The sequence below is a fragment of the Danio rerio genome, chromosome 2, assembly GCF_049306965.1.
Source record: "Danio rerio strain Tuebingen ecotype United States chromosome 2, GRCz12tu, whole genome shotgun sequence".
Classification (NCBI taxonomy): domain Eukaryota; kingdom Metazoa; phylum Chordata; class Actinopteri; order Cypriniformes; family Danionidae; genus Danio; species Danio rerio.
Genome location: NC_133177.1, coordinates 7,962,152 through 7,985,842, shown reverse-complemented (window position 1 = coordinate 7,985,842; position 23,691 = coordinate 7,962,152). Strand labels below are relative to the sequence as shown.

Below are 23,691 nucleotides of genomic sequence, written 5' to 3'. Positions count from 1 at the left end.
TTGATTGGCGAGAGTTTAAAAATGTATACTTTTGATGTACCTTCAGGAATAGAGTTGGGAAACACTGTTCTAGAGTCAGTTGCAGGGTGTTTTTCACCACTGCATCCAGTACTTTACATTGCACTTGGTGGTGTAAGAATTTGGATGCTGTGCTCACCCATGAAAACCCATTCCCTGTAGCTCTCTACACACTGTTCTTGACTTAATCTGAACGCCACATGAAGTTTGCAGGTCTGTAGCTATCGACTGCAAAAAACATCCGTGAAAGCAACGCACAAAATTTCTGCAATGATACTGATTATGTGCATAGCAATAAAACACGCTAACCTAGGAACCATTTAAAAACAGCAATATCTCTACATCAGAACATCGTAGGGACCTGGGTATTTTCTCGTTTGACTCATGTTAGCAAAATGGGACTTCCTGTGACCTATGCATGGTAACAATGATTAGCCAAGTGCTAATAATGATAAGCTACATGCTATTAATGATTTTCAAAGCGCGGTAACATATGCTACAAATGCCTATCCGCTTGTTAAGTGGTGACGTATTTGTGACGTATGTAATACTGTTTCTGGGTCCAATCCGCCATTCATTTGAGTAGAGAAATCATTTGTTTATTATCACGTTTTATTCCTATCACACATTAAAGTTACTTTTATATAAAGTCATAGTGTACACAACAATCTCTGGGCTTGCTACATAACAAATACCAAAAATTTAACAATTTATAAAAAAATAAATCACTTTCTGGCCATCGGATATTAGACATGGACATGTATATTGCGATCGTGATTTTCGAAAGTATTAAATCGCTTTGTAAACGTTTATTATTACCATTTAATTAGTCTTCCCATACAGTTGAATAGAGCACTTGGACCCGGAAGCCGCTTCGCGTGATGTCACACTTAACAAGCGGATTAAGCAGGCCCGGATTGGCCAATCGGGGGGACCGGTAGAGTTCTCGGTCGGCCGGTCCATTTTTTGGCTGAGAGGGCCGGTGTTTCTAGCTGCTTGCACTCTCAGCAGTTGCACTTTTTTCATTTATTTATTTATTTGACCATAGCCTCTTTCTTTTTATTGTCTCCAGCCCCATGAGCAAAATGCAACATGCAGGGTAATGATGATGTAACTATCATTCTGGCCACATAGGCATAACAGCGCCATTGTGGTCCAGTGGTCAGCACGTTGCGTTACGACGTCATCGATTCGTGTTCAATTCTCACCTGAGTAATCTTTTTTTTTTTTCATTTTTATTGTTAAGACATATAATACTGTTAGGGTTGTTGAACATTTGAAGTTCTAAAGCAGCTGTTTTCTTGAAAAAGACGTGATAGTGTAATTAGAAACTGAATTGGAAATTACCTTATTTTAATATAGTCAGTTGTGAACTGAGGTGGGCCGGTCTAATGCTTGAAACTCCAGGGCTGAAAAGGAGTCCCACTCCGGCCCTGCTACTAAGTATTAGGATTTAATTAAACACGCACATGAAGGTTGCCATTTGGCAACCCAGTTTACATTAGCAACTGATTAACAACCACCTAACAATGCTATAAGCATTTTACTGCAACCACAATGTTTCCTGCTAACTGCCATTCCCAGTCTTAGCACAGTCACGTTGGCTTTCTTAAACCAACATCGAAGTTCGTCAGCGAACTTTAGGTTCTAGTTAAAATGTAAACCAAGAATTTCGCAGACCCCTATGGCAACAAAAACAGCATTTTAGAAAGGATGCAATTCAACACATTAATGTTTTAAGGTTTATTTATACAAGTATGCACTCAAGTTTAAACTACACATACTGATCTGGCATTAGTAATGATGAATAGCACAGTAACTATATGAGCGACTGCAGAAAATGCTAAAAAAGCTACACATTTCATGATGTTTTCAGTGTATAAATCGGTAACACTATTTTGATGGTCCATTTGAGTACTAGTAGACTGTCTGCTTAATATCTGTACATGTCAGCTTACACTAACCATAACCCCAGCCTAACAGTCTACTTATAATCTAATAAGAATTAGTCAGCATGAAGATGTAATGTAACTTGAATTCAACAAACGGACCATCAAAATAAAGCTTGACCTATAAATCACATCAAAAACTCATCAGTAGACGGTGCAGTTGGCAGTGGAGTAATCCAGGCAAATCCATTCATTGGTGTATTGCCTAAAACCCTCAGCTTCCACCAGTCCGCTGCCTGCAAATACACACATAAAAGATGACTTAGTCATTTCTCTGCATGACTGGGAAAGAATGTTTAAGAGCTCTCATATTGTCAGAGTTTTTTCAAGTGTGAAAGTCTCACCGTCCATGAGGTTAAAGAGGGTGCAGTAGGTGATGCCGTTGTCCTCCAGTTTGGCCCATGCTTTAGAGACAGCATATCCCTGTTGCAGTGGGTAGAATAGTGGAAACAAAGACAAAAAGTATAAATATCCTTGAGTAATACATACATTTTCAATAGAGGAAAGAAAAAGATGACAGTAGCTATGTTTCTACCCACTTGTTTTACCATTCACCAATAAAAAAGTTTGTCCTACTTGTTTGTGTGCATATGTTTATGCATATTTTCAAAATGTATCCTCACCTTGGCACTTCCATTAGCGAATATTCAAAATGCATATTAAAAAATGCGCCAAGATGCGCATACATTTTATAAATATGCTTAAACATATGCGCACAACCAAGCAGGACAAACTTTTTTATCCGATAAAAGAAAAAAACTACTTTATTTTAATTCATCCAAAAGGTGTTCAGTCGGGTTTGGATCAGGACTCTGTGCAGGCCAGTCAAGTTGCTCCATGCCAAATGCTCATCGATACCTTTATGGACCTTGCTTTTGTGCACTGGATTTTGTTATGCAAATGCTTAGGTATTTTTAATGAAGCTAAAACGCCAAGTTTGACTCATATTTGAAGTGTTAAGATTTAATTTCTACTATTTTTAAGTATTGAGTCAAGAGATTAAGTATTAAATTCCTTATTTAATAATTAAATTACTTTTAAGACAAAATTTGGGAAGTCATTTAAAGGGGGCATATTATGCAAAAATCACATTTATAAGGGGTTTAAACACAGTTTTGTGTAATATAGCCAGGCCCTAATGGTAAAAATTAAATAATTATATATTTGTTATCATCACACTTTATTAATAAGTCTGCAGAAACACTTTGATTGACATTCTCCCTTTGTACATGTCAACAGAGGGGAAAAAGTCCCGCCCATTGATGATAATCTCTCCCTCATTAGCATAAACAGCCCTGAGAGAGAAGCAGCCTTCTGCCAATAGAATTTTTAAGTCTGCCACTATGGTGACACATGGTCATTGAAAGCTCCACCCCTTTTTAAAAGAGGGTTGGGAGCACAATCTCATTTGAATTTAAAGCGACAGTCACCAAAACAGCACATTTTGGATCAAAGACCTAAAAAAGTATAGTTTATAAAAACATTATTTGTGTTATGAAAATAGTTTTTGAGCTGAAACTTCTCATGCGCACTCTAGGGACATCAGAAACTTATTTGACATCTTGTAAAACGGGGCATAATAGGTCCCCTTTAAATAATTTTACTGATGTAATTAGTAATTAATTACTTTTTTTTTGTAACTTACCCAACACTGATCTCCACAATCCACACACATACTTAATATTACAGTATGAACGTGAATATTATCAGTGTAGTATTTTACCGTCACTCTGCAGACAGACTCCTCAGTTGCCACCAGGTGAAAGTTCAGGTCCTCTTTGCTGGTCCACTGTCTGGATGTGTGTTTAGCTACGATGTGAAATGGTGTGGCAGAAACCAACTGCAAAACACAACAGTACAATACATTTGTATGTAATACTCAGAGCTGACAACATGTTAGAACATTTAGCTCACAGGTGTCAAATCCAGATCCTGGAGGGCCGCAGCTCTGCACAGTTTAGTTCCAACCCTGCCTCAACACACTTACCTGTAGGTTTCAAACAAGCCCGAAGGACTCAATTAGTTTGATCAGGTGTGTTTAATTAGGGTTAAAGCTAAACTGTGCAGAGCTGCGGCCCTCCAGGTACTGGATTTGACGCTGGTCCTCCTATTAAGAGTTACCAAGTGTTATTTCTGTTTTATGAATATTCAAAATATATTTTCCCACTTTTTGTCACCCAAAACAGAACATTCCCTCTCTATTTACTCATACTCAAATGGTTATAAACTTTGATTAATCTTTTTTACTCTGTTGAACACAAAACAAGATATTCTGAAGAATGTTAGGGGAAAAGCAGCCATTGACATCCATAGTATGATCTAAAAATACTATGGTAGTCAGTTGCTGCTTTTTCCCAACATTCTTCAAAATATCTTGTTTTGTGTTCAGCATAAGAAAGAAACTTACACAGGTTTAGAACAAGATGGAGGATGAGTAAATAGTGACAGGATTATCATTTTTTGGGTGAACTTTGCCTTTAAGGGAACTTTCCATTTATTAATTTTCTAAACATTATCATTAAGAAACCAGCATTTAAAAAAACGGGTAACACTTTAGTTTATTTACTAATTCCCACTGCTAATTCCTGCTTTTAACCAGCTTATTATTAGGGTAGTCACAGTTTATTAGTACTTATTATGTATGCTCTTATTCTATTTCTCTATGCTCTAACTATTAATAAGCAGCAAATTAGTACTTTATTGAGCTAAAAGTCATAATTAACGGTTTATTAACAACATAAATTGTACCTTAAAATAATAAAGTTTGATCAAAATAAATGTAATTAAACTTCCAAATAAAATGTTTATTATACGTTAACTGAATGGATATTCTTAAATACATAATATAAAGTCAGCATGAACAGAAAGTTGCTGAGACGTTTATGTCAGTGAATTTTGAGTAGGGGTGGGTAAATAGACGATAAGAGGGGCGTGGCTGAGGTTATGGAAGCACTGAGGTTGATGTCAATCTCTGCCATTTCAAACGCGGAAACAAAAGGTCCTTTTGATTGAAGATTACCAAAACTAACAAACAAATTCAGTGGATTAACTTGCATGGATTTATGATGCACTTTAAGTAACAACGTGAGCTATCAAAATAAACTTAGCAAATTTTTCATTTCAGGGAGATTTTAAACAGTAGGATGTGTGTTCTTGTGTTGATTCAAGCTTTTGCAAGTAGTAGATAGTCTTACATCATACAAGCATCTCTGTCCGACGGTCAAGCAGTTACCCATGCCCTTCCAGGCCTTGATCTGGCTCACCAATTTCATGTAAACCTCCTCACAGGGAATCCCAAAGAGCCTGACAGAAAGCAAGAATAGCAATTACAGCCACACTGTTAGACTTTCCCACAGTTTTACAGTTATTAACTGCAAAACTGCCCAGTTAAATACCATATACAATCTTTACAGTTCACTACTGTAATATGCACTGCATTGTGGGTCATTTTAAAACTTATACAGTAGCTTACTGCATAATAGGAACTTGCGGTATACTACTGGAATCAAAGTACTTGAGTAGACTGTCAGACTTTGCCACAATTTTACAGTTATTTACTGCAAAAACAGGCAGTAAAATACCACATACAATCTTTACAGTTCACTACTGTAATATGCATTATCATTTTAAGTCATTTTAAAACTTATACAGTAACTTACTGCATATTAGGAATTTGCAGTATACTACTGGAATCAAAGTACTTGAGTACACTGTTAGACTTTGCCGCAATTTTTTCCATTATATACTGCAAAAAAGGCCCTTAAAATACCACATGCATTCTCTACAGTTCACTACTGTAATATGCACTGCATTGTGGGTCATTTTAAAACTTATACAGTAGCTTACTGCATATTAGGAAATTGCGGTATACTACTGGAATCAAAGCACTTGAGTAGACTTTCAGACTTTTCACAATTTTACAGTTATTTACTGCAAAAACGGCCAGTAAAATACCAGATGCATTCTTCACAATTCACTACTGTAAAATGCACTGCATTGTTCGTCATTTTAACACTTTTACAGTAACTAACTGCATGTAAAGAAATTGTGAAATACTACTGGAATCAAAGTACTTGAGTACTGCTACTGTAGCTGAAGACATAAATGAGACGGTTAATGAAAAAAAAATGGCACTTGTTTAAAATTTATTAAATACTAAAAATAAAGGTTTTGTGATAGTGGTGTAAAATGTAAATAAATTAAAGTAGAAGTACTGTAAAATGATCATACAGTAAAATATTAAAATGTGGTTGCATTTTACCATAAAAAGAAGTTCCAGTAAGGCTATTTTACTGTAAAATTAAATTGCAATAGGGTCTCTGCTACTGTAAAACACATATACAGGTAGGTTACTGTAAAAGGAAAGTTGCAGTAATTTGCTGGCAACAGAGCTACCAGTAACTTACTGCAAAAATACAATACAATGTCTCACAGTGCGTGGATTTGTCAACTGGAGTGTGTATTGGACCCTCATGTGAAATGAGTTTCCGTATTTTGTGAATCATAAGTGTTTTTTCTGTTTATTTATGGTTGTGAATTGCATTATGGGAGCTTGATCTCTGCTCTGTTGATTTTTAATGTTGAAAATTTAACTCTACAGTTCAATAAAGTGACTTTTATTGACATTTTAGTATTTTGATATAATATAAATAGGAACTAATATGTAGAGAAATAAGGCTGTAAATAACACTAAATGTATTTGCAGTTTATTAATTTTTTTAGCATAACAAAACCAACCTATAGACAATATTAGACACAAAATTGTCAACTGTTAAAATGTTTTCAACTTTTCAAGATTAAAAGTTGTTGGAAGAAATACCAAAGTCCCATTATGCAACTCAAAAATACAGGAACAAATAAAAACATGAATCACAAAGTACAGAAAACTGCTAATTTAGTCTTGTTTTTTCTTTTTTTTTTACAATGTAGGTCATTATGTTAACTAGGCAGGTTAAATAGTTCTGTAGACAATTAAAATCTTTATTTCTTAAGGGGGCTAATACTATTAACTTTAAAATTAATAAAAAAAAAAATTTAATAAAAACGGCTTTTTTTCCCAGCCAAGCTAAAAAAAAGACTTTCCCCTGAAGAAAAAACATTATAGGAAATACTGTAAAGGTTTCCCTGCTCTATTAAACATCAGTTGGGAAATATATTAAAAGAATAAACATTTCCCAGCAAATGTGGAAGGTCAGTCACTGTGAATAATTAGCATGGTGATTGCTTGCAATCCAAGCCTCATGATGGGAGTCACAAGTTTGTGATTTGTCATGGTATTTCAGCCATTCCAATCATAAGGTTTGATGATTTGTTTTTATAAAAGGGTGAAGAATTGCAAAACTTTCCCAACAACAGACATTACTTTGAAGTAATTCAATAGTATTTTATGCTTTGCTACCACTGATTTGCATGAAAAGTGTGCTTCTTCATACTAATTGATTTTGCTATTTGTGTTTTTATACTGCATTGACATTCACAATGACATCTAATAACCACATATAAACATATATAAAGAGCAGAATTCCAGTCCAGTCAATATCAACATTTTATCGTTAACAATTTTTGTAGTTTGTAAATGTAAAGTTTTTTTGTAATGCTTAATTTTCCCAACAACAAAAAATGTTGATGGCTAAACTAGTACTTCAACTCAAAATAAAAATTTTGCTGCTTGTTCAAACTATTTATTTAAAATAAGCTGAAACGACACAATTATTGCATGTTTGGATTTGTAAAAACAATTAAGTTAACTTAATCAATTTGTGTTGGGACAACTTGAAGGAATTGTGTGAAACCCAGCGTTATTTTTACAGTGTATTTCTGTTATTTGTCAATGCAACATTTCAGTTTGTCTTTAAGTTAAATGACCAATATAACCATTATAACAGGGGTGGCCAACCCTGTTCCTGGAGAGCCACCTTCCTGCATATCAAACACACCTGAACCAATTAGTTAGGACCTGAACACTACGTGATAATTACAGGCAGGTGTGTTTGATATGGGTGGCTCTCCAGGAACAGGGTTGGCCACCCCTGCATTATAACAATATTATGTGTAAAGTTAAAGGAATGCCAATATTATATTTCTTAATGCTTGTATTTTTGCTTATAACCACACTTTAATCAAACACTATTCCCACAAATATATACGTGCAAGATCAAAAATACATTGTAATTATAAGAATATTAAGATCATTCACGATGAAGAAATTTAATAAATCCCCAAAATAAACTTAATTTCTAAGTTGTTATAATCATAGCTAAGAACTTAACCTGGACAACTTTAACTTTTTTAATGCAATATTTACACTTTTTGAATCCTAAGATTTTAGTTTTTCAAATAATAAAAACAAGCTTATTTATTTAGCTTTCAGGTTATATATGAATCTCAATTGATTAAAATTGGCTTATTGTGCCTTTTTTGTAACATATAATCAGCCAGTAGAGGTTAAAACTTCCCAGCAAGCACCTTAATGTCAAAAGGACACCAGAAAACACATTAAAAATGTGTCCAATCTAGACGTCTATTTGACATCCAAACAATGATGCTCTTTTGACCACCAAAATGATGTCATAAAATTTTCACTGTAAATAAATGCAGGGCTCCACGAAATCCATTTGTGTTGGGACAACATGAGGAATTACTGTAAGTTAAATTATTCGTTTACACAAATTTAAGTAGATTCAACATAACACAATTAAGTTTTCGCCCCAAAAAACTAAAAAATTCAGTTATTTCAGCTCATTTTAAATAAGTAATCTAAAAGTTTACAAGTTTACGCTGGAGTTTGTATCCCGACACTGCATATAAACTACCTTGATGTCAAACGATATCAAATTGACATCTAAAAAAGGATTACAAGACTCCTGTTATCGATTTTTGATGCCATCATTAGATGACAATTTAATATTGTTTTGAAATCAATGTAGTCAATCGACATCAAATCAAACATACTGTCTAAAACCCTGTGACTGACCTTATTCTTCGATGCAATTTAAAATTTTTTTTTTTTTGCGATGGTTTAGAACATACGTTTCAGTTGCCTATGGGAGAAATGACTAGGAATAATAAAATAAGATTAGGAATTACTGTAAGTTAAATTATTTGTCTTTACAATTTTAAGTGGATTCAACATAAGACAATTAAGTTTTCGCCCAAAAAACTTAAGAATGGTGTTATTACAGCTTATTTTTAATAAGTAATCTAAAATTTTACAAATTTGCGCTGGAGTTTGTATTTCCAACACTGCATATAAACTACATTGATGTCAAACGACAACAAATTGACATCTAAAAACGATTACAAGACTCCTCTTATTGATTTTTGATGCCATCATTAGATGTCAATTTAATATCGTTTTGAAATCAATGTAGTCAATCGACATCAAATCGATTCGATGTTTTTGATGGTGACATCATTGGGTTACCATGTATCCACCAAGAAACGGTCGACTTCAATTTGATGTTTCAGTTTAACTTCAATCAGCGCACACATACTGTCTAAAACCCTGTGATTGACCTTATTCTGCAATGCAATTGTTTCTTTTGTATACTTAATTGGTACAAACAGTGTATTCATGACTATTCATAAAAAGCAGAATAATATAATAAGAAAACATCAGTCTGAAGCATAACAAGCTGTTTATAATGTCTAAAAAAATTTATGAAATTGAATGAGACCTGAAGTCTAGGGCCAAAAAGATTCCAATGGCTGTGTCCTATGTAAAGAATTAGTTCAATGTGGTTTCAACCCAATGTTGGGTTAAATATGAACAAATCCCCAACCCAACGGTGGGTTGAGACAACAACCAACATTTTAGACTATACCGACAGCAGCTGAGACAAAACTGGGCAAACTCTGTTGAGTTTAGTATCAACCCTAATCAAACACTTGTCTTTAGCTTTTAGAACAGAGTTTGCCCATTCGTGAGCTGACATCATTTCCACTACACATTCAAAACACAAAGCAACACAGGTGTCTCCTGAAGAGACCTTACCAGATGACCCTGCACTGAGCGTGGAGTGGCTCTGCGGTCACCATCAGACCGATGCCCAGAATCAGGGTGAAGGTCAGCAGCAATGCTCTGGTCTGCATGGTGAAGGTCTTCAGTGGTCAGTGATCATTCAGAGATGTGCTGCAGTTTTATACTCAGCATCTGATCATGTGCGTTTAGATGAAAGTAGAGCCACGGCATTGATTAGCGAGCTCCAGAAACACAAGCTCCGGGACTTTACACGCGTGTTCTTCTGCCTGGAGAAATGTGTTAATCTGTGTCAGCTGATCTGGTGGTAACTCTTTAACATTTGGGTTCTGTTCGAGTCTTCATTATATCTGTTCAGTACGCGTAACTTCTGAGGAATGATATGCATTTTATTTATGCTCTGCAACACAAGCAGCTTTTCATGTGTGTGAATAAAGCTGTTATAAACAGTGGGATGTACTCAGCAACATTTGAGAGGACAACTCTGTATCAAATCTGGACTGTAGTTTAACTCTATTCATCAATCCTTATTATTCAGAGAAATACAGTATCAAATATAAAGAATCAGAAGGAAATCAATTGTTCTATTCTATCAGCAGAAAATAAAATGAGTTCACATTTCCTTCCTCTTTCTGAATCAAACATAGTGCATTTATAAATTCTAGCCTCAGAAACAAAATTTAACATAGAAACACACAAAAAATCATAATAATATAAATAATATAACATTAAAAATACAACTAACAGCAATATAAATAAATGTCTAAATACAAATACGCAAAAATACAGCCGTAAAAAAAGTGAATTCACATCGCTAAAAAATGGTTGTTATCTGATGTGGGGTCAGGGTGGGCTTTAGATTTGGTGGGCCAGGCCCCTTCTGTAACCAACCAACCTGTAACCAACCACCCAATCAACCTGTAACCAACCCACCAGTAACAAACCAACCAATTTATTTCCAACCAACCGTTAACCAACCAACAGGCAACCAACCAACCAACCTTTAACCAACCAATCTGCATCCAATCAGCCAACCTGTAACCAATCAACAAGCAACCAACCTGTAACCAACCAAAAACCAACATGTAACCAACCCACCTGTAACCAATCAACATGCAGCCAACTAACAATAAACCAAACAACATGCAACCAGCCAACCAACCTGTAACCAACCAACCAACCTGCAGTCAACCAACCAACCAACCAACCAACCAACCATCCAACCAACCTGTTTCCAACTAACCAACAAACCAACCAACCTGTAATCAACCAATTGACATCACAATTGTTTTGGCAAAATGCCTTCCTCAGTGTGCACACTGAGAAAGACATTGTGCCGAAACGTTTGTGTCATTAATCACCTGAAGAATGTGAGAAGAAAAAAAAAAAACAGTACGAAGCAATTACTTGATGAATGTGAATCATCACTTTTTGATGATGCAGGGCAAACTTCAGCAACTCTTAGAATGAAATGTAAAAATGTAAGTTCACAGCTTGTCAGAAGAACGCCGTTCACTTTAACGTTAATTTTGCCGAATAACTGTGCTTATCACTGGGTTACAAGCTGTTATAGTACGCTGAAAGCATTATGTAAATAATATATATAATATGTAATTAATATAACTTATCTCTAAAACAATAAAAAACTTTGTACCCCATTGTATGGCATTTCCTCATGAATGCCAATGCTCCCATTTTTTTCTGAAACCTTGATTGTAAGCATCCTAAATGCTTACAAACCGCTAATTAACCCATACTTTACTTTAAAAGATGAGTAAACCCATTGCCTTGAAAGCAACAATTTGACCATATATATATATATATATATATAGGGGCGAAACAGTGACGCAAGAAGGTCGGTGATTCGTTCACACTCATACACAATTTAGTCTACCCAGTTCACCTGTACCACATGTCTTTGAACTGTGGGGGAAACCGGAGCACCCGGAGGAAACCCACACGAACGCAGGAAGAACATGCAAACTCCACACAGAAACGGCAACTGAGCCAGCCAAGGCTCGAACCAGCGAACTTCATACTGTAAGGTGAACACTACCTACTGTGCCACTGTGTCGCCCCTATAAATATCGTGTAAACCCATTGTAACCTGGAACTGTTAAGCAGACTAAAAGGGAAAGTAGGTGATCTGCCAAAATGCTAACTGGTTAGCATAATATTTTTGAAACACAGCCCTTCCCCTGCAGTGTAAAACCACGCCTCCTGAAATCACGAACACGCACCTTAAAGTTGACAGAGACCCACTAGGTCATGTAATTCGACAGTTAAAAAACGTTATAGTATAATGCTACAATTCTGAACAAAACACTGTATTATATCTAGCACTTTGTCCTGAAGTGACTACTGTATGCTTAGTGGTTGGCCTGCGGCGTGCAGGAATTACACGTATTACTAAACCATACTTACATGCTATTTCAGAGCGAATATTCAGAGAAGCAGTGAACAATACAGGGAATGAACCAATGTGAATATAAAAAAACGTCACCGCAGTAAAGCTGGCTAGGTGGAACAGCACTATTTACTGATGTTTTGTTGTTAAACTAAATAAAAATCTACATTATTGATGCTATAAAATGTCCTTATGAAATTGAAAATAGTCACATCAACCAACAACATTTCCATGCATATAACCCATTCATAACGCAGTGGCGCAGTGGGTAGTCGCAGTGGCGCAGTGGGTAGCACGTTCGCCTCACAGCAAGAAGGTTGCTGGGTTGCTGGTTCGATCCTCGGCTCAGTTGGCGTTTCTGTGTGTAGTTTGCATGTTCTCCCTGCGTTCACGTGGGTTTCCTCCGGGTACTCCGGTTTCCCCCACAGTCCAAAGACATGCGGTATAGGTGAATTGGGTAGGCTAAATTGTCCGTAGTGTGTGTGAGTGTGTGGATGATTCCCAGAGATGGTTTGCGGCTGGAAGGGCATGGATAAGTTGGCGGTTCATTCCGCTGTGGCGACCCAGAATAATAAAGGGACTAAGCCGACAAGAAAATGAATGAATGATTCAGCTTTTGTTTTTACTGATCTCTCTCTCATGTCACAGCACAATCTATATAAGCTTTACTTAACTAAAACAGTTTTAAAACACAACATTACTTGTCTAAAAGAAATACTTCAGCCATGGTGTCGTCCTTCCTCCAGCGTTCAAAAGTAACTCCAATATTGAGTCAGGATTTAAACAAGTTTTGATTCAGCATTTGTTTTTACTGATCTCTCTCTCTCTCTCTCTCTCTGTCTCTCTCTCTCTCTCTCTCGTGTGCATGTGAATGACTGCAGATGTACAAATCTACATTTTATCTGACACTCACCTACTGCGCCTTTAACTTTACATATGCACATAAATAATTTAGATTAAAAAAAATGAAAGGCAACAGGTTTACTCACTTTTTTAAGTGAAGTCAACTAATTATTTCAAAAGCAACAGGTTTTCTCACTTAAAATTGTCTAAACTAATATTTTTTACAGTCTGATGTGTCATTGAGAGGCACTTACAGTATTTCATACATAAACACATCTGTGAAAAACAAATGCAACAATTATTAGGAAAACAGGAAGGATCCTGAGGTGAGGAGTTCATTTTAGCCACAATATGTTGAAACTTCACAAGTCACAGGGCAGCAGGAGGACGCATGTGTGCATGCGTGGGTCTCAGTTTGACTTACAGTACTTTCCATTACAGATTAAAGTCAGAAGTTCAGCTCTATAAATCAGTTACAGTGATTAGATCTGCTTTTATTTCAATATATAAAACTTTATTTCAACAACAGACAACAGACCACAACCTCATTACGAACAAACAAATCACTATGGGCAGATAAATTAAATACCAAATACAAATTTATACTTCAGTATGTACTTCGCAGTCAAAAGTTCATTCATTCAATCATTTTCTTTTTGGCTTAGTCCCTTAATCCCTATTAATCTGGGGTCGACACAGCAGAATGAACCGCCAACTTATCTAGCATATGCTTTATGCAGCTTCCAGCTGCAACCCATCTCTGGGAAACATCCATACACACTCATACACTGCGGATGATTTAGCCTACCCAATTCACCTGTACTGCATGTCTTTAGACTGTAGGGGGAAACCGGAGCGCACAGAGGAAACCCACACGAACATGGGGAGAACATGCAAACTCCACACAGAAAGGCCAACTGATCCAGCTGAGGCTCAAACCAGCGACCTTCTTACTGTGAGGCGACAGCACTACCTACTGCGCCACAACATTGCCGCAGTTATCTAGAACAAAAATGTGTATAACACTTTTCTATAATAGAGAACAAACTATTGAACTCTTACAGTTTTTCTCAGACGCTTTGGTGCGTTTCTCACAACACTATTTACATTTGCACAACAGTTAATGTAAACTGCAAAACAATTAGTGCAAACTGCAAAACCTAGCTGATAACCTGCAAAAGCGCGTCACTTGCTCAAAATGTATAGTTCATTCCTCAAAAACAAGTATTCATGTCAATTAAAGTGTCAGTATCATCAAAATGAAAAGTCCTGACACCATTGTTTATGAACAAGATAGTCAAATGGCTTAGTCATGTTTTCATTATGAGTTTACTCTGGACATTTTTTCAATGCAAAGAAAGTCAGATGTTGGTGACACTTCCTGAAAATGCTCAAGACAGCACTATATACTATTTGCACAGCCATTTGAAAACTACAGTAAAGTCAGACATCACTGCATTTAGTGAGGTATCTGAGTACAAGACACTGAATATGTATGTTTCACATTTTTACTGCACATGCTCTTTACAATCCTAATTTATTCACAGCATTGTGCAAAAGAATAAATACACCCTTATTTACAACAAACAGAAACTTCCTTTGGGTTGAACTGTGCACAACTGCAAACAATATTGCAGAACATACTGGAACTGAACCTACAACATACACAGGTCTGTAAATCATTCATGAAACTGTTAAATTTTTAAGACAATTTTAGGAAAATAAAGATTTACAATTTTTTTTATAAAATTTGCTTGCCAGATTTTGACAACTAGTTCAACATTTTTGTATGTAATGACTCAAGTAATGAAATGAGGACTATTAGTTTTATATGGAATGACTATTCAGCATTCAAGTTTAGTTAATTTTGACTGACATAAGCAAATGATAATGTTATAAATAGCAGAGAGTTGTATGAGAGCAATTGATGAATGTCCAAAAACATTTGCAATGTGTTGGAAGGAATGAGAAACTGCTACTATGATGAGCACAAATGACTAATTGTTTTGAGAAATGCATTACCTGTTGTGCAAATGTAAATAGTGTTGTGAGAAATGCACCAAAGCCACTGAGAAAAACTGCAATAAGGTAATTTGTGTGTACAGTACTGTGCAAAAGTTTTATGCCCCCAGTAACATTTGTTATTTTAGTGAGGGAATAAAGACTTTACATATTATATATCTGTATTTTAAAATCTTCATTAAAATATGAACAGAAAATACAGGTTGGATTTTTGGGGTCTATTTGTTTACAGTTTTTCTCAGTGGCTTTGGTGCATTTCTCACAACACTATTTATATTTGCACAACAGGTCATGCATTCCTCAAAACAATTAGTCATTTGTGCACATCCCAGTAGCAGTTTCTTATTCCTTTCAGCAAATTGCAAATGCTTTCGGACATGCATCAATTGTTTTCATACAACTCCCTGCTGTTTATAACATTATCATTTGCTTATGTCATGAACTAAACTAGCAAATGCTGAATAGTCATTCCATATAAAACTAACAGTCCTCAATTAATTACTTGAGTCATTACATACAGAAATGTTGAACGAGCTGTCAAAATCTGTCAAGCAAACTTTATAAAAAAAAAACCTTAAAACTTTATTTTCCTGAAAATGTCTTTAAAATTGAACAATTTGATGAATGATTTACAGACTTATGTATGTTGCATGTTCAGTTCCGATATGTACTGCAATATTGTGTACAGTTGTGCACAGCTCTACCCAAAGGAAGTTTCTGTTTGTTGTAAATAAGGGTGTATTTATTCTTTTGCACAATGCTGTGAATAAATTAGGATTGTAAAGAGCAAATGCAGAGTAAAAATGTGAAACATACATATTCAGTGTCTTGTACTCAGATATCTCTCTAAATGCAGTGATGTCTAACTTTACTGTAGTTTTCAAATGGCTGTGCAAATAGTATATAGTGCTGTCTTGGGCTTTTTCAGGAAGTGTCACCAACATCTGACTTTTTTGCATTGAAAAAATGTCCAGAGTAAACTCATAATGAAAACATGACTAAGCCATTTGACTATCTTGTTCATAAACAATGGTGTCAGGACTTTTCATTTTGATGATACTGACACTTTGATTGACATCAATACTTGCTTTTGAGGAATGAACTATACATTTTGAGCATGTGACGCGCTTTTGCAGGTTGTCGGCTATGTTTTGCAGTTTGTACTAATTGTTTTGAGAAATGCATTAACTGTTGTGAGAAACGCACCAAAGCGACTGAGAAAAACTGTAAGTCATATGAAAGAAAGATTTAGAGAAAGATGGAAGAATGACTCAAAAATACTGGAGTTTTTGTCTAGTTTGATCTGCATTTCTGTGCATTTTTTATTCATTGTTTGACCTAATCTTAACTGAAAAATGAAGAGTCAAATCAAAATGACAGAATCAAAATGACTTATCTTTGAGTTTCACAATTCAATAACGAACTTTGTTCAGTTCTTTTTTATTGATTGACATTGATTGCTTTAGAAAAACTAACAAGATAGTCCCAAGAGTCTACATTAGAGTAGTTGGATGAGATGTCCAGTCTGGCGTTAAATTCCAGCTCTCTGGCCAAGTTTTTTTCTTCTTCTTCCAGGAATCAAACTGAAAAGCAGTTCCAATGACTCCAAGTATATTTAGGCTCAATCCTCTTCGGTCAGAGTCACACAAAGAGCTCTTCGTTTAGACCGTGACAGAACGGTGGACATGGTTCATTTTGGTTCACAGTGCAATTAGTGATCCTTAAAATGATCAAAAACAGCAAATCAGTCGTGAAGCACTCCAGTATAATAAATCACACGCATTATTTACTGAGCAAAAAGAGTCATCTCTGAGATCTCCATGAGATATTTGCTGGACGTTTTAGAAATCCATGAGGTATTTTGCTTTTTGCAGATACTTTCTCTCTTTTTTCTTGTTTGTGTAGCAGAGATGGAGTCCATGCTCCAGGCATGTAAACAGTTATTGAGTCTTCGGCTCTGCCAACTTCTCTGACTCCACATCCAAGTCAGTTAAACAGCAGTAACACATGATCTGAGTGTATTTGGTGACAGAATCTGACAGAGAGAGAGAGAGATTGAAGAAAAGAAGAGCAAAAAATGAAAAGATCAAAAATAAAAATGATAAATAAGTAGACACATAATAAAATACAACATAAAATAAAAGATCTTCCTGCCCTATTGGCATTTTATTTTTTATTTGTGAATTATTCATCTAAAAATATCTTATTTGATTTTAATTTAAAGGGATAGTTCACACAAAAATAAACATTTACTCACTACACTGCAAAAAAGCTTTACTTAAAGGGCACCTATGATGAAAATCAACATCTGTAAGCTGTTTGGATGAATAGTTTGTCCACAGTCTTATTGGAGTGATATTAACCCAACAAGTCTCTTTTTTACATTTCCTGACACTAAAATAGGATCCAAATCCCAGTGATTTTGAGGCCCACCGACGCATTCTCACAGTAATTCATAACTTTTTGATTTTGTGGCTAATTCGTAGGAATTTGTACGATCTAATTTGTACAATTTAGTACGATTTGAGGGGGTGGGGTTGGCTGCCACTGTGAAAAGTAAACCACACTGAGCTGAACTAAACTGAACTTCAACTCTGAAAACTGAACTGACAAAGTTTCAATTTACCAGAATTTCTATGTTAAGCTGCTTTGACACAATCTACATTATAAAAGCGACATAGAAATAAAGATGAATTGAACTGAATATATTTACGCTGTTGCAGTGGTGTAGTCCTAAAAAAAAAGTGATGTACTATTACACACCACCCAAATTTGAAATGAAAGAAGCCAAAGAAATGACGAAAGTTAATGTTTCTTTGATGCATTAGCTATATATATATATATATATATATATATATATATATATATATATATATATATATATATATATATATATATATATAAATATAAATATAAATATAAATAGAAAGAAATATACATATATATATATATATATATATATATATATATATATATATATATATATATAAATATAAATATATATATATATATTTCTTTCTATATATATATATATATATATATATATATATATATATATATATATATATATATTTCTTTCTATTTATATTTATATATAAATATAAATAGAAAGAAATATATATATATATATATATATATATATATATATATATTGAAAAAATGAAAATTGTATATATATTTATAGTAGAAGTGCACAATTTAAACTAAAATGCACCACTTGCAACAAATTAAGATGCAAGTAAAAAAAAAACATATGGTATACATTTAAAGGGTCTTGAATCCACGTAAATTAGGGAAGCTTAGTCAGCAAAACAAGTGAGTATACCAAGGGTATACGCAATTATTGGTCCTCAGAAGTGGTAATACCCAAACAGCTCATGGAAAAAAGTAAGCATATGAATATATGTGCCTATAGCAAGGACTACACCACTGCTCTGTTGAACATAAAAGAAGATATTTTGAAGAAAGCTGAAAAGCGTTGAGTCAGATTATAGGAAAAAACAAATACTATGGAAGTTGATGGTTTTTCAGCTTTCTTCAAAATATCTTCTATTCAGTTCAACAGGAGAAGGACACTCTTAACGGTTGGAAAAGAATGGTTGACAGAATTTTAAGTTCCCCTTCGGTTGGGGAACTTCAGTGCCATGAATGGGAGGATTCGGATCAGAAGCCGCTTATCTGGAGAGTATTGAACGGGCCAATGAATGAAATTAATTGGCAGCGTAAGCTTGCGCAGGTGTGCGACATCTGCAATCATCTCAGCATATAAGCACACCTGAAGCCAGCAGACGCCATCCTTTTCGCTTCAGATCCTTTCTGAGTGAGTCGATGAGGGTTCCTCTTGCTGATCAGCACTTCAGAGCGAACGAGTGTGTCTCCCGGTCCAGAGTGGGTCTTCGCGGTGGCAGACGGTCGAGCTGGGTTACTCCCTTGCCTGCGGTTCTTTGGGTCCGGTCCTCCAGAGCGGTGCGTATAGTTGCAACTTTCCTAAAAGAGCAACACAGTCGTGCAGCACGTCCTTTTCAGGATGGCGCTCCGACTGTGCGTTTCTGGATGCGGGGGTTTCCTGTCTCCGGATGATGGACACGATCACTGCATTGCATGTTTGGGGGTCCAGCATGTTAATGCGGTGCTCGCGGGCGGTTCATGTCGTCATTGCGATGCCATGACCGTTGCACAGCTAAGATCGCGGCTAACTTTCGCAAGAGAGCGAGCCACCCCAGTTGCCTCCTGTTCTAAAAAAGCAGCGGGCGCTCGGGCAGATCTGAGGGTTTCAGCGGGAGCTAATCCGCCGCCCACGGGCTCGCGGACCTCTCGCTCCTCACGGCGCTCCATCCAAGCTTCGGGTGGTGAGAGTGATCCGTCTAACCAGATGGTAGCTCTCACACTCGCTGACACCGGAGATCAGATGTCCTCCGCGGCATCGGAGGGTGGGCTTTCACTGTCCGACGAAGATCCGGACCCGCTCGCCCCCTCCGGGCAGGTGAGCGCTGTCAAATCGGATCCTGAAGCGGACATGTTAGCCGTGCTTTCCCGGGCTGCTTCGGCCGTGGGGTTGGAGATGGTTTATCCCCCAGCTCCGCGGCCGGACCGACTAGATGGGTGCTACGTAGAGGACCAGAAGGCGAAGCCTTCGAAGCCTCTCGTCCCCTTCTTCCCGGAAGTGCACAGTAGGCTCACGCAGTCCTGGAGGGCACCTTTCTCTGCCCGTGCTGCGAGTGCCTCCGCCCTCACCGCCCTTGACGGCGGAGCTGCCAGGGGGTATGAGGCGATCCCGTCAGTGGAGCGCGCTATCGCGGTCAATCTTTGTCCGCGCGGCGCCTCTACGTGGCGGGGTTTGCCCCGCCTCCCGTCCAAAGCCTGTAGGTTGTCTGCCTCCCTCGGAGCCAGAGCTTATAAGGCTGCGGGCCAGGCTGCTTCTGCTTTGCACGCGATGGCCACCTACCAGCGCTACCAAGCGCAGGCGCTGGCCGAGCTGCACGAGGGCGGGTCCAACCCAAGCTTATTACATGAGCTGCGCACCGCGACCGACTATGCTCTTCGGACTACTAAGTCCGCCGCGTGTGCGCTGGGGAGGACGATGTCCACACTTGTGGTTCAGGAACGCCACCTCTGGCTAAACCTGGCCGATATGCGCGACGTTGACAAAGTTCGCTTTCTTGACTCGCCCATATCCCAGGCTGGCCTGTTCGGCGACACCGTCGGTGAATTCACCCAGGAATTCAAGGCGGTGAAAGAGCAGTCGGATGCGATGGGCAATGTCATCTATCGGCGTGGCCGTAAGCCCGCTCCGCCCGCCGAGCCATCCACCTCCGCTGTTCCTCGCCGAGGGCGCCCGCCAACGAGTGCTGCCCCGCCCCCGCCTGCGCCTCCGGCCAAGCGGGCGCGGCGTTCACCTCGAAAGCAGGCAGCCCCTCCTGCCCAGGGCGCCGTTAAGTCCGGTAAACGGACCGCGAAGCGTCCCTGAGACAGGCCATCCGGAGAAGAGGAAACTTGCTCTTTCCCCGCTGGAGGGCGGGGCCCCGATAACAACGGTACTTTTCAGTGCCACCAAAACATCAGTAAAAGAGCACTTTTTCCCTTCCCCGGATGTGACTGCACGAGTTCTGCCAGTCCGGGACGCGCTGCCTTCCGGCTCGCAGACTCTACATGCTTCGCCAGTGGCTCACGAGCGCTGGGGGGACGGTCTCCCTTCCCTCAGCCCTCCAGCCCCCTCTCCGGAGTCAGGGTGCGGAGCCAGAGCGAATCGCTCTCCTCCAGCTTTTCCGCGGGACCCTCGTGCTTCCCGGATCAGCACACCCACTCCGCGCTGCCCCACCGCTGGTACGTCAGCGATTGTAGCGATGACTCCATTAGCGAGGGCTCTGCCTGCCTGGTTAGCGCGGGCCAGCCCCTCGCGGTGGCTCATACGCACAATCAGACTCGGTTACGCGATTCAGTTCGCGAAACGGCCCCCCAAGTTTACGGGCGTGTATTTCTCCAGGGTCAACCCCCTGTCCGCCCCTGTCTTGCGAGAGGAGATTGCTGCCCTCCTGGCGAAGGGTGCAATCGAGCCGGTTCCTCCAGCCGAGATGGAGAGTGGGTTTTACAGCCCATACTTCATCGTACCCAAAAAGAGCGGTGGGTCACGGCCAATCCTAGATCTGCGCGTTTTGAACCGCTGTCTGCACAAGCTGCCGTTCAGAATGCTCACGCAGAGGCGCATTCTCCAATGCGTTCGTCCTCGGGATTGGTTTGCAGCCATAGACCTGAAGGACGCGTATTTCCATGTCTCCATTCTTCCACGCCACCGCCAATTTCTGCGGTTTGCGTTCGAGGGTCGAGCGTGGCAGTACAAGGTCCTCCCCTTCGGGCTCTCTCTGTCTCCGCGGGTCTTCACCAAACTCGCGGAGGGTGCCCTAGCGCCCCTTCGGCTCGCGGGCATTCGCATACTCAATTATCTCGACGACTGGCTGATTTTAGCCCACTCGCGGGAGCAATTGATTATGCACAGGGACGAGGTGCTTCGGCATCTCCGCCTACTGGGGCTTCAGGTCAACCGAGAAAAGAGCAAACTCGCCCCCGTGCAGAGGATTTCTTTTCTCGGGATGGAGCTGGACTCGATCACCATGGTAGCGCACCTCTCCGAGGAACGCGCTCGCCTGTTGCTGAACTGTCTGAGGGAGCTCGACAGCAAACTAGTGGTCCCACTGAAGTTCTTTCAGAGGCTCCTGGGGCATATGGCATCCGCAGCCGCCGTCACGCCGCTCGGGTTGCTCCATATGAGACCACTTCAGCACTGGCTTCACGATCGGGTCCCCAGACGCGCATGGCACGCGGGCACACACCGGGTCTCGGTTACTGCGCTGTGTCGCCGCGCCCTCAGCCCTTGGAACGACCCCTCGTTCCTACAGGCCGGTGTGCCTCTAGGACAGGCGTCCAGCCATGTTGTTGTTTCAACAGACGCTTCCAACACGGGTTGGGGGGCCGTGTGTCGCGGGCATGCGGCTGCGGGCCTCTGGAAGGGTGCCCAGCTGCATTGGCATATCAATCGCCTAGAGCTGTTGGCAGTGTTCCTCGCTCTCCACCGCTTTTTACCGGTGCTGGAGCGGCAACACGTGCTGGTCAGGACGGACAGTACGGCGGCGGCGGCGTATATCAACCGCATGGGGGGTATGCGCTCTCGCCGCATGTCTCAGCTCGCCCGCCGTCTGCTCCTCTGGAGTCACCCGCGGCTGAAATCGCTGCGCGCCATTCACGTCCCAGGCACGCTCAATCGTGCAGCCGATGCGCTCTCACGACAGCTGTTACGCCCTGGAGAATGGAGACTCCACCCCGAGTCTGTTCAGCTGATATGGGCGCGATTCGGGGAGGCCCAGATCGATCTGTTTGCTTCCCCCGAGAACGCTCACTGCCAGTTGTGTTTTTCCCTGACCGAGGGCTCTCTCGGCACGGATGCACTGGCCCACAGCTGGCCTCGGGGCATGCGCAAGTATGCGTTTCCCCCAGTGAGCCTGCTCGCGCAGTTTCTGTGCAAGGTCAGGGAGGACGAGGAACAGGTTCTGCTAGTTGCGCCCCTTTGGCCCAACCGGACCTGGATATCAGAGCTCTCACTCCTCGCGACGGCCCTCCCCTGGCGGATCCCTTTGAGAGAGGACCTACTCTCTCAGGGACAGGGCACCATCTGGCACCCTCGCCCCGATCTTTGGAACCTCCACGTGTGGTCCCTAGACGCGAGGAAGACTTAGGTAACCTACCGACTGCGGTGGTTAATACCATCACTCAGGCTAGAGCCCCCTCCACGAGGCGCGCCTACGCCCTGAAGTGGAGTCTATTCACTGAATGGTGCGTCTCTCGCAGAGAAGACCCCCGAAATTGCCAGATTAGTGTTGTGCTCTCTTTCCTTCAAGAGAAGTTGGACAGCAGGCTGTCGCCCTCCACTCTCAAGGTTTACGTGGCCGCCATCTCCGCTTATCATAGCGCGGTAGCTGGCGGCACCGTGGGAAAGCATAACCTGGTCATCCAGTTCCTTAGGGGTGCTAGGCGAATTAATCCATCTCGCCCCCCTCTCATGCCCTCTTGGGATCTCGCCCTCGTTCTCACGAGTCTGCGATCCGATCCCTTTGAGCCACTCGAATCAGTATCTCTAAGATTTCTGTCCCTGAAGACAGCTCTGCTGGTTGCGTTGGCCTCCATCAAGAGGGTCGGGGACCTGGAGGCATTTTCGGTCAGTGACTCGTGCCTGGAATTCGGGCCGGATTACTCTCACGTTATCCTGAGACCCCGCCCCGGTTATGTGCCCAAGGTTCCTACCACCCCCTTTAGAGATCAGGTAGTGAACCTGCAAGCGCTGCCCCCGGAGGAGGCAGACCCAGCCCTTTCTTTACTTTGTCCAGTTCGCGCTCTGCGCATTTATGTGGACCGTACTCAGAATTTTAGATCATCTGAGCAGCTCTTTGTCTGTTATGGCGGTCGGCAGCAGGGAAGTGCCGTAT

The 23,691-nt window shown here is 40.1% G+C and overlaps 2 protein-coding genes across 3 annotated transcripts in view; both read right to left on the bottom strand.

Moving 5' to 3' along the window:
• Window positions 1-1,737: 1,737 nt before the first annotated feature.
• Window positions 1,738-10,081, bottom strand: wu:fc46h12. The gene is made up of 5 exons (NM_001291347.1): window positions 9,961-10,081; window positions 5,162-5,270; window positions 3,691-3,807; window positions 2,312-2,390; window positions 1,738-2,203 (listed from the first exon to the last, which is right to left on the bottom strand). Exons 1-5 carry the CDS (start codon window positions 10,056-10,058, stop codon window positions 2,112-2,114), a joined length of 495 nt encoding a protein of 164 aa, NP_001278276.1. The 5' UTR covers window positions 10,059-10,081; the 3' UTR covers window positions 1,738-2,111.
• A 6,539-nt stretch (window positions 10,082-16,620) lies between these two features.
• The window catches only part of LOC100150834 (Y+L amino acid transporter 2), a 54,262-nt gene continuing 47,191 nt past the window's right edge, over window positions 16,621-23,691 (bottom strand). For both annotated transcript variants that reach the window (XM_073923066.1, XM_073923072.1), the window contains one exon: window positions 16,621-17,252. In XM_073923066.1, coding sequence (XP_073779167.1) covers window positions 17,158-17,252 — 95 coding nt within the window. In that variant the 3' untranslated portion in view covers window positions 16,621-17,157. The remainder of the gene's footprint in view (window positions 17,253-23,691) is intronic.

What these genes read in the sequence shown, in the direction of transcription:
- wu:fc46h12 (NM_001291347.1), bottom strand. Translation starts at nt 10,058, where the DNA reads ATGCAGACCAGAGCATTGCTGCTGACCTTCACCCTGATTCTGGGCATC. An exon ending in AGTCTGTCTGCAGAGTGACG is followed by an intron (nt 2,391 to 3,690) that starts GTAAAATACTAC and finishes CCACTGCAACAG; the next exon opens with GGATATGCTGTCTCTAAAGC. An exon ending in CCTCTTTAACCTCATGGACG is followed by an intron (nt 2,204 to 2,311) that starts GTGAGACTTTCA and finishes GTGTATTTGCAG; the next exon opens with GCAGCGGACTGGTGGAAGCT.